At 51.6% G+C, this 13404-nt stretch overlaps 4 protein-coding genes across 4 annotated transcripts; 3 read left to right on the top strand and 1 right to left on the bottom strand.

The window, feature by feature from the left end:
* Positions 1-320: 320 nt before the first annotated feature.
* ACO1O0_002398 (uncharacterized protein) lies at positions 321-1576 on the top strand (the record flags this gene model as incomplete). The annotated part of the gene is made up of 4 exons (XM_083191868.1): positions 321-403; positions 1040-1155; positions 1329-1407; positions 1462-1576. 4 exons carry the CDS (start codon positions 321-323, stop codon positions 1574-1576), a joined length of 393 nt encoding a protein of 130 aa, XP_083053082.1.
* A 3875-nt stretch (positions 1577-5451) lies between these two features.
* ACO1O0_002397 (solute carrier family 25 member 42) lies at positions 5452-6294 on the top strand (the record flags this gene model as incomplete). The annotated part of the gene is made up of 4 exons (XM_083191867.1): positions 5452-5455; positions 5620-5724; positions 5796-6160; positions 6217-6294. 4 exons carry the CDS (start codon positions 5452-5454, stop codon positions 6292-6294), a joined length of 552 nt encoding a protein of 183 aa, XP_083053081.1.
* A 2731-nt stretch (positions 6295-9025) lies between these two features.
* On the bottom strand, positions 9026-10810 carry ACO1O0_002396 (FtsJ-like methyltransferase-domain-containing protein; the record flags this gene model as incomplete). The annotated part of the gene is made up of 3 exons (XM_083191866.1): positions 9026-10381; positions 10436-10720; positions 10790-10810. 3 exons carry the CDS (start codon positions 10808-10810, stop codon positions 9026-9028), a joined length of 1662 nt encoding a protein of 553 aa, XP_083053080.1.
* Positions 10811-11394: 584 nt separating this feature from the next.
* OST3 (OST3/OST6 family protein) lies at positions 11395-12573 on the top strand (the record flags this gene model as incomplete). Its single annotated transcript, XM_083191865.1, has 4 exons — positions 11395-11745; positions 11804-11904; positions 11964-12319; positions 12389-12573. 4 exons carry the CDS (start codon positions 11395-11397, stop codon positions 12571-12573), a joined length of 993 nt encoding a protein of 330 aa, XP_083053079.1.
* Between the last annotated feature and the right edge of the window lie 831 nt (positions 12574-13404).

Raw genomic sequence — 13404 nt, 5'->3', positions numbered from 1 at the left:
TATAAAAAGAGGAGGTCTAACGGATCTAAGTCCCCCTATAAAATAGTAGTATTCGTACTAGTAGGGTACTATACTTCCCCGGGTCTATACTATACCTAGGTACCTACCTAGGTAAGTGCTAATAGTATCTAGTTCTTTGGATAGTGGTTACGTCAGCATATCAAAACTTTCCTCCAGCCTCTGTCTGACCTTGGCACTCAAAACCACACCACCACTTCTTACCAACAACCACCTCTTTTCAACCCCCATACCCGTTCATTGCGACGGCACACCTTGAATATACACTTCGTACCTGTCATCCTATTCTACGTTACATCAAAATGTCTCGCGGCGGCACTACGCTGTACGTGACCGGCTTCAGCCACGGCACCCGCGCCCGCGACCTAGCCTACGAGTTCGAACGGTATGTCAACCACGTCCACAGCGCAAACGCCCTCGCACGCGCTCTCGCACGCGCCCTCGTTTTCGCCCTCGTCCTCGCCCTCGTCCCCGCCGTCGTTCATGGCGTGGAGATCCCCCGAGACTCCCGTTACAGAACGTGACCCCGGGTCGTTTCGCTTCGTCGTCGTTTTCTCCGTCGTCGTCCGTCCTCGCCCTCGTCCCTCCGTCCTCGCCCTCGTCCCTCCGTCCTCGCCCTCGCCCTCGCCCTCGTCCCTCCGTTCTCGCCCTCGCCCTCGCTGTCGCCCTCGCCCTCGTTGTCGCTGTCGCCATCGCCAAACCCCAGATCATCTCCCCCCTTCCCATGCTTTCTACCGACGATACGTCTGCTAGGTCGTTTCTTGGCACTCGTTCTTAAAGACAAGGACTAGGCAAAGCATGGCGCACACACAAGTGTCCACTGTGGATCGTGACTTCTCCGGGTTTACCAGCTTTGTGCTGGGCATATTTGTCCCTGCGGTGCTTCATACTGACAATTTCGTGTGTATAGTTATGGACGCCTAGTCCGTTGTGATATTCCCGCTCCGCGCTCCGCGTCTAGCCGGCTGTAGGTCCCGTTCGATCTGATAGCCAGAGAATAATACTGATTTATACGATATAGTTTTGCCTTTGTTGAGTACGAGGATCGTCGCGATGCCGATGATGCTTACTACGAGATGCACAACAAGCGCATCGGTCGTGACGATGTGTTGAAGATCGAGGTAGGTCGGAGAAAGAGTTGATTCTGCCCGCACTTGCTAACAAGGCTGCTCAGTGGGCCCGCACCCCTCCATCGGCTTCGTGGCGTTTCGAGTCTGGGCGTGATCGCGATCGTCGGGGTCCTCGTTCGCCTCGTCGTGGTCGGTCCCCGTCACCCCGACGCAGTACCCGCGATTATTCTCCTCGTAAAGATGATCGCCGAGACCGCGAGCGCGACTATGATCGTGAGAGTCGCCGTGATCGTGACCGTTCTCGAAGCCCTGACCCTCGGTTAGTTCACCACCCATTCCAATGGGTTAGCCGTGCCAACTAAGATGTTTGCAGAGACCGTGATCGGGATGTCAAGGATGATCGCGATGATCGTGACAGGCGAGAGAATGGTGCCAATGGTGATGAGAGGAAGCGTATGAGTTTTCTGTCCGTGTTCGTGATTGAGTGAAACTAATCAGTATCACAGCTCTAGACAGCCCTCCTCCGACCCACGATGATCTGGACGTTGCCGAATGATTCAGATATTAGTCGCGTCCCCCTAGCAGACCTCATTCCCCGGGTGGCGTCATCTCTCTTGGTCTCCAGCTTTTCGTTCCTTTTTTTTATCTTCTCTTTTCCGTGTTTTCTAACACGGCATGTGCCGCTTCATCGGACTCGGCCCACTCAAATCACAACGTAGAGCCACGCCTGGCTACATCTATCGGTTTCTAAAAGCGAATTCGAAGGCTTTGGGGGGAAGGAGGCCCGAGGGGCGGGGGCTATGGAGGATTTAAGGGTAAAGTTATTGGCAGTCAGCAATTTTTGTCTGTTGTCCTAGACCTGTTAATGTAGTCCTGGTGCCATGCGGAATTTAGTGCGTTTTCCTCCGACCTTTGCTGGCTGTACTACGGCAAGTTAGTCGCTATCTGTAATACTATATGATACTACTAGTACCTTGCTCATTGTATCACTACAACTTCATACGAAGCACGTAAACTACAACGGCCTGCGGCCCTGAAGTCGTCATAAAGGTGTAATAAATGAATCATAAAATCGCACTAAAGATAGTAATAGGCATCAGGTGATTAGTAGTGCTTCAGGGCAAGAGGCGACACCACCCTAGTAAGTGCGTTGGGTTATTAGGTAGGGTACATTGAAAGGACTGAACGGCGCATTGTGACTAGAATCGGGAACAAAGGGTGGAGCTTCTTCTACCCAGAAACCAGGAGCTGACCACTAACAGTGGTGAACAAATGCCCGGCGACGCAGGGTCTGTCAAGTTTTCTATATCTACGAGTAGTTGCTTTTCTTCCATCAATTCCACAACCGAATCTCAATAAGCTCTATTGCTAAGCGTTGCCGTGTCCACCGGTGGCATTGTGACATTGGTGGGGGTGACAGCAGCTGGCGCTGTTACGCGACGATTAGCAAGTTTTACTCCATACTCGTTGGCTTATCCTCGCCGACGAAAACCCGACAGGAACTGCTCTGCATTTTGCACAGCTTGTACCCCTACAGTTACCCGGCTCGCGATACCCAACAAAGACTGACATTCTATTGTGGTTCCCTCCCGCTCGCCCTAGCCTATACACACCGGGTGTATGGAGTTCCTCTCGTTATCTCGGATTGCACCACAAGGCATCGCCCCACGTCCATCTATCTATCCACAGCTCTGTGTGTTTGATTAACCTACTGAGACGGACAACGATATGAACTGGAAGCTGACCTACGCCTAGCGACGGAATCGAACCATTTTGTTCCGACCTCGATGAGCATGCAACCTCCACCGCTGGAGTCATAGTCACTCTTTCCCCCGTCAAGGGTTCACTCAACGACGCCCGAGGGAGCGGAGCGATCAACCCTCATCGACTGTCGCTACAACCGCCGAGAATCTGACAATCATTGTATTAAATGCAAGCAGATCTGGCGAGATCACTATCCGTTCTTGTTGGACCGAAGAAGGAGTTTTCGGGTCCAATTGAGTTATCACTGCTATCCCGGTAACGATAAATCTCGCCATGTCGACAGTATGTATCCAGAAGCCACGAGGCCGGTCATATTCAATCCATCGCTGCTAACCCCGCCCTCATAATAGTCGGACCCAGGCGTTGCCAAAGCCCCAGAGCTTTCTTCGGAGTCAATGGCCCAATTTCGCGAACAAGTTTCCCAGCCTGTCGTTGCCGCCTTCTGCGCTGGCGGCGTAGCTGGCGCAGTGTCTCGGACCGTCGTGTCACCCCTCGAGCGACTCAAGATTCTCATGCAGATACAGAGTGCTGGAAGAGACGCGTACAAACTGTCCGTGGGGCAGGCACTGGGGAAGATGTGGAAAGAGGAAGGGTGGAGAGGTTTTATGCGTGGGAATGGCACCAACTGCATCCGGATCGTCCCGTACTCGGCCGTGCAATTCAGTAGCTATAACTTTTATAAGCGGGTATGTATGGTTACTGGAAATTGTCCTCGTCAATGAGCTATGCTGATGCTTATCTCCAGAACATCTTCGAGTCACACCCCGGAGCGGACCTGTCACCCCTGAGTCGTCTCATTTGTGGAGGCATCGCCGGAGTCACGTCTGTTTTTTTTACATACCCCCTCGATATCGTGCGAACACGATTATCAATACAGTCTGCAAGCTTCGCAGAGCTGGGAAACAAGCCACAGGAGCTGCCGGGAATGTGGGCGACACTCGCTCGCATGTACAAGACTGAGGGAGGTATGAGTGCACTTTATCGAGGTATCATCCCTACAATTGCCGGCGTTGCCCCTTATGTGCGTTATTAAACCCTTTCATACCCAGATTACGCTATGTTGCTAACATCTACGGTAGGTCGGACTTAATTTTATGGTGTACGAGTCGGTCCGCACAGTATTAACCCCGGAGGGCGAACAAAATCCAAGCGCAGTCAGGAAACTCCTCGCTGGGGCAATTTCTGGCGCCGTGGCCCAGACCTGTACATACCCCTTGTAAGATCTTTTCCTTTGGTGTCTCGCAAAATAACTTACTGATGGGAATCAGTGACGTGCTGCGCCGTCGCTTCCAAATCAACACCATGTCGGGAATGGGATACCAGTATAAGTCCATCCTAGATGCTGTCCGAGTCATCGTAGGCCAAGAAGGCCTAAGAGGTCTCTACAAGGGCATCGTTCCAAACCTGCTAAAAGTTGCCCCAAGCATGGCATCGAGCTGGCTGAGTTTTGAAATGACCCGGGACTTTCTAGTAGGTCTTAAACCACCGGTGGAGTCGGCTTCACCGTGATGATTGGATGGGGGTGGGAATGAAGAGATATGGCGAGAGGGTTCACGCGCGTTAGAGCTTAGATGGACACCCATCATGGTGCAGGGGGGAAGCGAGGCTAATTGTAATAATATCCTCCGGATGGCATCCTTGTATACATATAGATGCATATTGGCCAAGCGACATATACCAAAGAATGGATCATAAACGCGGATTCTGGAGGGACTAGGTCTACTCGTACCTACTGGCCCGTTTCAGTTTTCTTTCAATAAACAGACACGGCTTAGCATGCCATATGCTAACTGAAACGAACGCTGAAGGACCATGGTGATATTTGCAAAGTGAGCTGATCATTGAGACCGGACATCTTACGTACTCCAGGGCCTGAAAGCCGGGGTATTGGAGGTTACAAACTACTAGGTACTAGGTATTGCCTACTTAGTCTACGACAGCGCAGCCCGCAGCAAACGGCACCTCCAGTCCTCCACTACTACAACATGCCGTTTAGTTCGCGTACCCTGGATTTCTTATATAGTAGTTAGATGGTAGTAAGTGCTAGTAAATATAGGTATATGACTACTAGTCAAAGTACCTAAGTGCTCATAATATCAAGTATGTGATTAGTAGTATTTACTGTTATTACTAGTTCTACGTACTCGTACGAAATATTATGGATGGCTGCCTTGAGTGAGATCTCGACCTCAAGGAACGGAATTCGGTGAGTGGGATTTCGCACCCGAAAAGATGTATCGAGTATCCGTACTAGTATCTATAGTACTTACGAGTGCTACCTCTCACCACTAAATAAGTACCTACTCGTACTAGTAGTAGCATTGTAGTAACATCTATGTCCGTAATGTACTTCGTACGAGTACTACGGAGTACCTATGAATGATACGGAGTACTTGGGTGCTGTTTCTGCTGAGTCACCGCACCATGCCCTAAACCCAGGGCTGACCGCCCAAATTTCTGCCGCACAATCGAAGCACCAGAACGACCCACTCACTTCTCTGGTGGTGGTTCTGAAATTTCCCTCGAGATTGTCGACCGACTCGATCGCACCCATCACCAACCAAGAACCCATCGCCAACGCCAGCGACCAACCGCCGCCATGGGTACGTGAAGCATATTCCTCTCAGCCTTAGTGTGCGAGTGAGGAGGCGAGTATCTTTTGATACCTGTCTCCTTGCGGATGAGGCGCCGTCTGGAGGTCTTCAGACAGGCTGCCCTGATTGAGCATACCTTGAACCAAATGGCTGACGATGGCTTCACCCTATAGGTATCGATCTCGACCGTCACCACGTGAAGGGCACTCACCGCAAGGCCCCCAAGAGCGACAATGTTTACCTTAAGCTTCTAGTGAAGCTTTACCGCTTCCTGTCTCGTACGTTCCGGGCAACGCCCCCAATCACGAATTCGCTTAGAACACGGGGTTAACGAACAACATCTTACCAGGCCGTACCGATGCTGCCTTCAACAAGGTTGTCCTTCGGCGCCTTTTCATGTCCAAGATCAACCGCCCCCCGGTTTCGCTGTCGCGCATCGTTACCAACATCAGCGAGGGGGATAAGAGGACCATCGTCGTTGTCGGCACTGTGACGGATGATAACCGCCTTCTGACCTTCCCCAAGCTCACCGTTGCTGCTCTCCGATTCACCGCCACCGCCCGTGCCCGAATCATCGCCGCCGGTGGTGAAGCCATTACCCTCGATCAGCTTGCTCTACGTGCCCCCACGGGTAGCAACACGCTTATTCTGCGTGGCCCCAAGAACGCTCGCGAGGCTGTTAAGCACTTTGGCTTTGGCCCCCACAAGCACAAGGTTCGTTGATATTGCGTATCTTCACGGGGAGATTCATTTACTGACTCGTAATATAGAAACCCTTTGTCCAGTCCAAGGGCCGGAAGTTCGAGCGTGCTCGTGGCCGCAGAAGGTCTCGTGGCTTCAAGGTTTAAGCATTTTGGCGGCTTCAGCGGGAAATGTAGATGGGCAGCAATATTACCCACCAGGGCAATGATACCGGCAGGTTACGTCGTTGATGAACGCCCCAAGGATGGAACTGGCGTAACGCGGTGTCTAGAATTAAAAAGACCTTTTCTCCATCATGATGAAGCCCAATTGACATTAGTGCTGTGCGGACTACATGGTAGTACATGTTGTGCTAGACTACATTAGGTGGCACTCCTTCCTCTTATAGTGTTACATCGTCTCTACGTCGCAGTCCGATTAAATAGGCCTCTTTGCTTTCCTGGGTCCGTGTGAACATCGGCATTCTCTGTATCCGAAGGCGAGGAGGTTGGAAGACGTACACTCCTGGATGACTCCGGCTTTTCCCTGTATACTTTGCCGAAGAGCTTTCTGACCGCTTGCTCCAGTTGTTTATCTTCGGAGCCCTGGTAGAACTTGCAGATAAAATGCCCTCCTGTCCTTAACGTGTCGCTGGCGAACTCCAGGGCAGCATAGCACAGGTCCTATGGTGGAAAGGGTTGATATCAACTTTCGATGGGGGCCGTTGTTTGTTGAGATGGCTACTTACCATACTGCCTGCGTGGTCTCGGAAAGGCATCCCACTTGTGTTCATGAGCCTGTGATATGGATTACTCAAAGTGTTCATGTTAAATCCAGAAGTTTGGTCCCAGGGTGCTGACATATCGCTGAGAACAACCTATAAGGAGGCTTAGCTGCGAAGAATGACCAAAAAGGGACTTATGTACGGACATCCACGAGTCGCAATATCGACTGGTTCTCAGATGGGCTGCCGTGGGTTTGACTGGCCTGTCGTTCCATGTCAATGTAGCTCGGTCTGTCCACTTCGATGTTCTCATCTGCGCCGCTAGCTTCTTCGGGCCCCTTGGAAGTCGAGGGCCGCCTTTTGTGGTGCTTGACTATTAAATCCTTGACGAGTTTCTGCACCATTGGCGAAAGGAAATCACCTTGGAAGGTGATCACTCCCGGGGGTGGCTGCGCCGGAATCAGATCAATACCTATGACTCTGCCATGTGGTCGCGTACGCTCCAGAGCAACCTATTGGAACTTAGATAAACGAACAAGAAAGTTTTCTCGTCATGGGGTGTACTACCTGTGACCAGCTACCCGGGGCGTAACCCTGTCGCGGTGTTAGAGCAAGGCTTCACGAGCTAAGGATGCCTCAACCTGCCAGATCGATGACCGTCTGGCCCTTTCTGAAAATGTTGTGCTTTTCATCCATCTTCATGCAATATCAGCGGACAATGCCCTCCATGGATTTGCTCGGGCTTTGTCACCTCGAGGAGTTTGAACGCAGCACGGCTCTTCAGGCCTTGAACCTTGGCGTCCCGGGCGTAAGCATCACGGCCCTGGCGCTGCTTCCATCGCGACTTAGACGAAGATGAGCGCACCAACCATGTTGCTGGGTGGTTTGCTAATAAGCTATGGGAAAGAGACGGTCGCTGAAGGCCATGTCGGAAGCCGTTACAACAGCAACGGTGGGGGAGCATTATCTTGGATTGAAGTGCTCTGTTTGGGTCCTTGCGGCTGATGCATTCTATGAGGTCCTTAGCAAGGGGTAGGGGAGCCTTTATGCGGAGGGCGACCAGATTCCGTGTGGTGACATGTCTCGATGAATGATGGACGATTTGAGAAACTCTCATTCAGTGTTTGAACAGAGTGACATGAGGTCGGGGAAAACATCGGTCCGACACGTTGACCACCCCTTTTCAATGTCAACACCAACATACACCAATACAACCGCACAACATAAGTACCTACTTAGGTAAGTAATTACTCCAAGTTGTTACTGCTCTGTAGGTTGCTAGCGTTTTTATCCGCGCCTAGGTGCATCCAGTACCATTTCTTACCGGGCTTGCCATTCCTTGTGAGGCGATGGACATAAGCGTTAGGCAGATCTCAACTACCCTGCGTACCTTATATTGACCCGGCTACTCGATCTGGCATGGTAGGGGAGCTGTTGTAGTAAATAAGTAGGTCACTGGATATGGGCTGGGGCTACTCCGTATGCTTGATAGTATTAGCTCTTGCCCCGGGCGGTTCTACCGAATTAAACCATGGGGCTAATGAGTGGTAGACGCGAGTCTCTGCGAGGTCTACGCTTCCATCTATGTCGATTATTCGCAGGGGGCTAGCCCTCAGAGATAAATATTACTGAACATCAGTCATTATTCCCACGAAGTACGGGTACGGTGGTACCTACAGAGGCGAGGGGGGGTTTCAACAGGGCACCGAAAGTATGATAACAGCATAGAAGTTGGATACTATATAGCAGGCAGGTTCTTCCCAGAGAATGATATGATGATTATAGGAAGAAGCTGGTGTTACTACGTAATGGAGACACTAGATCAATATTATTATTTTCATTTAATATAATTAATAACATGCTCTTTTCCGAAATATATGATCGCTGCACCTTTGGCGTCGGGGGCTTGATGGAGCGGGTTTGTGCCGGGTTGACCATCCCTTCTTATATAATACCACCCTAACGAAGAAGGACCTAGCCGGCTCTCCATCACCAAGCAATTCTTTAATCCAATAACCATGATAGCACACGCCCCGGTAACACTTCGCTATTGCCCGCTGAGCTAACCACCAGCGCTGGCTCAGGACGCCCAAACTCCAAACCATCAACGCTGACATATCCGTACTTTGTCCAAGTTCCACTCAAATTTCATATGGCCTTCAGGGGACTCCCCATTACGCGAGAAAACTGGCCCCCACCCCTCTCCGGTCCCGCTTCAAGGGGGAAAAGCCTCCCCCGGTGAATGCATTTGATGCTCCGCCGAGGGGAGCTCTTTTGCGCTTCGCTCCTTGCACAGGGGGGATATCTGCAACATCCGACATAGCCTCCCCATCGTTGTCGTCAAATATCGTGGTGTTTGCACCTCCTAAGAGTTTCCGCTTCTTCTTCCTCCCATCGACATCGCCAACGACGCGAAGACCGAGATCCACGGCGGGGTGAAGAGTGGACTTGGCCTTACCTTGTAGGCCTTTTCCGGGCTGTTGGTCCTGTATATTCTCCTGATCAACTGCGTTGGACAAATCTTCAGCCTCCGGATCAAGACTGGGCTCCACTGGTGTCCGCTCTGGCTGGTTGGATGTATTTCTCCCCGATGACTGCGATTCAGCCAGACGTTTTGCTTTCGGTCGTCCGCGTGGCTTCCTAGTGTTTGAATTATTCAAATTGATCGGCTTGGCCGGGGATGCCCTGGGGGGTCGGGCTTTTTCGAGATGCCCAGTCGGTCCTAGAGCATTGGATTGCTCCTCAGCATCTGCCTTAGAAGCAGACTCGGCTGCTACAGGGGGCAGGATGTTAGTATATGACGAATCTCGCGATCCCTCTGTTACGCTCTTGTTCCTGTTGAGGAAAGGTGTGATGGAAAAGTTCGACTTCTCGCCCACTGGTGCATGCTCGCCACCACGTTTTCTTGGTGGACGCTTCTCCACTCGATGCTCGTCCCCGGGGGTCTGAATTGTAATACCCTCCAAACTTGACTCCCCGATTTGTATCTTCTTTCCTAGCTGTTTCCCGGCGAGCACGGGCCTTTTCGGGCTGTGCTTCGTGATTCCCGTCTGATTCAGTCCAGTACCGTGCCGTTCAAGTTCGCTCTTTGTGTTCGTCAACTCTGCTTGCAGCCCTTCAAGAGCCTCATTCATGGCGATGATTTGGCCTTCCAATCGCTCATTACGGCTGGTAGCATCCGACAAGGACCTCTCATATTCCTTGCTCGTCCTGTCTCGTTCCCTCTTCTCTGACGTGAGTCTCTTCTCAGCGTCTTCGGCCCGTGATTTCAACTCGGCTGCAACGTCCCTGTTTTCCTTATCTCGGGCTCTCTGTCTCGATCTTTTCTCGTTTTCAAGCTCGACTTCTAGGCTGTCAAGTTGGCGTCGGAGTCTGTGTTTGTCTGCCACGACTGCCTGGTGGTTGGACAGTTGAGACTGGAGGTGTTCTAATTCTAGTCTGAGGCGATCTAGCTCTCGGACCAAGGCAAACTTTTCTTGCAGAATCTTTCCAGAATCCTGCAAGGAATTGCCGAAAGACACTACCTCTGCCTTTATCCATTATTAGCATCCCCGGAGTTGGAATACAAAAGTGCCACCTCGTACCTTTAGATCTTTTATTTCAAGAGCCTGCTTCTTCAGTTGTATGTCTTGCCCGTGTATCGTCTCCTTAGCGCCGTCTAGCTGGACACGGACTTTGTCGGATTGTTTCGATAGTTGATGATACTGGACGGATTTCTGGTCGCACCTGTTTTTGAGCAGGGCGTTCTCGTCTCTAGCGTAAAGTGTATGGAGTTTGAGGCGACGTGCCTCCTCGTCCCTATGAGTGAGGGCGACTCTGTGAAGGCCACTCTGGAGTTTTAGTTCGAGGTCATGGATTCGCGTCATGCGCTGTGTTTGTGCCCCAGTCAGCGACCAATGGCAGTTATAATGAGGTAGAGCCTGCGATATGTTACTAACCTCGCATGAGTTGACACCCATTGTGGGCAAGGTGTGTTCTCGAGTGGTGCCGAGTTGAGGGCTACGGGTCGAGAACGTGTTAATGGAGTTGATGTCTAATGGTGGCGCGGTCCCAGCTGGGCAAGAGTGGTATTTAGAAGACTTCTTTCCTTCCTCTAAAACTTTTAGAAAGCTTTGGTATCCCAGATGGCGCCTCTCGCGCGTTGAGAATCGTGCGGTGAAATTGGAGTGAAAGTATATTAGTATGTCTCGGGTTGGGGTTGTAGTGGGATGTTGGAGTAGTTTGATGTGTTTTGCGCGCTCTCAGAGTAAACATGGTTCCCTTTCAGGGTTAGCCCATTTGCGGAGCCCCACCTTACCCGCTTACGTGCAATTGGCCCCAACTGCTGACTTAGCTACTCCGTACTTGGGTGAATGACTAGTACTCGTACCTCCCGGAGAAGCCAGCTAACCACTTGCGTGGCTGGATTGCGAAGTGTCCGTTGGAGCTGTCGGCGGCATTCTTTGGTTCTCTCCTAAGTAGAGCTTCGCTAACCCACCGACGTCTAGCTAATCCTCACGCCGAACACGAAATTGCAAGGCGAACATAACAACAGACCGCAGGAATGCGATTCCTGAAATCAGCTCTTTCAGCGACCCTGCTTTTTGCAGGCGCTGTCACAGCAAAGAAGTCGCCTGCAGAACGATTCGATGAATTTCACCAGAAATCACAGAGCGCTGTGCCATTGAAACTGACCGAAACGTCGTACAAATCATTGACGTCGGCTCCTCGGGACTATACTGCGGCCGTGCTTCTGACGGCTTTGGAGACACGCTTTGGCTGTCAACTATGCCGGGAGTTCCAGCCCGAGTATGAACTGCTCGCGAAGAGCTGGGCGAAAGGTGACGCGGTTGCCGAGTCGCGTATGTTATTTGGGACCCTGGACTTTGTGGATGGTCGGGACGTCTTTGTTTCGGTATGTTGCCCTTCACCCCTAGGCATCAACGTGTATGCTCACGATGGGTTGGAACTAGCTCGGGCTTCAAACCGCCCCTGTCCTACTCCTCTTCCAGCCTACCGAGGGACCGCATGCTGTGGCGTCGAAGGAGCCCCTCCGATACGATTTCACGACTGGGTCAGTACCAAGCTCCAGTGGTTCAATATTCCTTGCATTGTCTGACTTGACGCACACAGCCCCCCTACCGCTGAACAGGTCCACGGATGGCTCGCCCGGCATCTGCCCGAGCGTCCACATCCAGAAGTCAAGCGCCCTATTAATTGGATGCGCTGGGTATCTGGAGTTACAATCATCCTCGGTGCGGGGACGCTCCTGGCCACGGCCTCCCCTTACGTCTTGCCTATCTTACAAAACCGGAACATATGGGCGTCTATAAGCCTGATATCGATTCTACTCTTCACTAGCGGGCACATGTTCAACCATATTCGAAAGGTGCCCTACGTTGCTGGAGATGGCCGGGGCGGAATCAGCTACTTCGCCGGGAGCTTCCAAAGCCAGTACGGACTCGAGACGCAAGTCGTCGCAGCGCTGTGTAAGCTAGCAAACACCCTTTCTGGGTCCTCGATTAGAACTAGTACTGATATTAACGTATTTCTCTTAGATGGCCTGCTGGCATTTTGTGCGATCTCGCTCGCTGTCAAAGTCCCGCGCATTTCCGATACGCGCTCACAGCAGGTGGCGGTTTTGGCTTGGGGTGGAGTCTTATTCGTTATGTATAGCTTCCTGCTGAGCATCTTTCGCATCAAGAACGGAGGATACCCCTTCTCTCTCCCCCCGTTCATGTAAGCGAGCACGAGTGTGGTCCCTTGGGCATTTGCTTGTGCTTGTTGCACATCGAAGGTCGGATGCTAGCTGTGGTAGGATACCTTGGCCGGGAGCCGAGGTGAGGAGGGCATGGTTTAATTGACCCGAGAAGAACGGATTTTGGAGAGCCCATACATTGAGGCATTGATGGAATTCAGGTGCCGCTGTACAACACGTTGGTCGAAACCATAGAAGACTGGCCAGGAAAGGGCGCCATTGGAGGACATAGGACATGAATACAAGTGATCGTGCCAGAAGTAGAATCATCCACACGCCTGCCTAGAGATGTCCGTCTGTCGAAGGCGAACGGCGAATGGCGATGGCAAATTGCGGACGGGCAGAGACACGTACCGACAAACAACTTTTGACGGAAGTCTTTCTTTTCTCTCTCGGTAGATGCGAAATGTAGCGACTTGGCTTTCCTGGGACGCTTTGATCGATACGTTGTACATTTGCTGGGTGTTTGGGCTCTGGAGCTGTTCGTCTGCCTGTGTCATTGGTTGATTCTGCACTCATGTAAGGGTGGGAATGACGAGTGCTTCCCAATGGAACCTGGGATGTGGCATGCTGCGGATAAGGCCTGGGAAACCCGAGGGCCATGATTCCGTGAAACATACTACGTACTTTGGATAATGGGAACGCATATAGGAAAACGGAGACTCCACTGGATCTCGTCCAGCTACGAGCTGGTAGGTACCTAGTAATCCCGCCAATCTACACTACTAGTACCTACTTAGGTACTTAGGTACCTGCTAGTATGTATCTAGTTAACCTTTGCAATGCGGGGGAGACGACAAGGGCCTGCCCATTCGG

This window comes from Amphichorda felina (genome assembly GCF_050947745.1).
Source record: "Amphichorda felina strain 45539 chromosome Unknown scaffold_2, whole genome shotgun sequence".
Taxonomy (NCBI): domain Eukaryota; kingdom Fungi; phylum Ascomycota; class Sordariomycetes; order Hypocreales; family Bionectriaceae; genus Amphichorda; species Amphichorda felina.
This window is presented reverse-complemented; position numbering and strand designations above follow the sequence as displayed.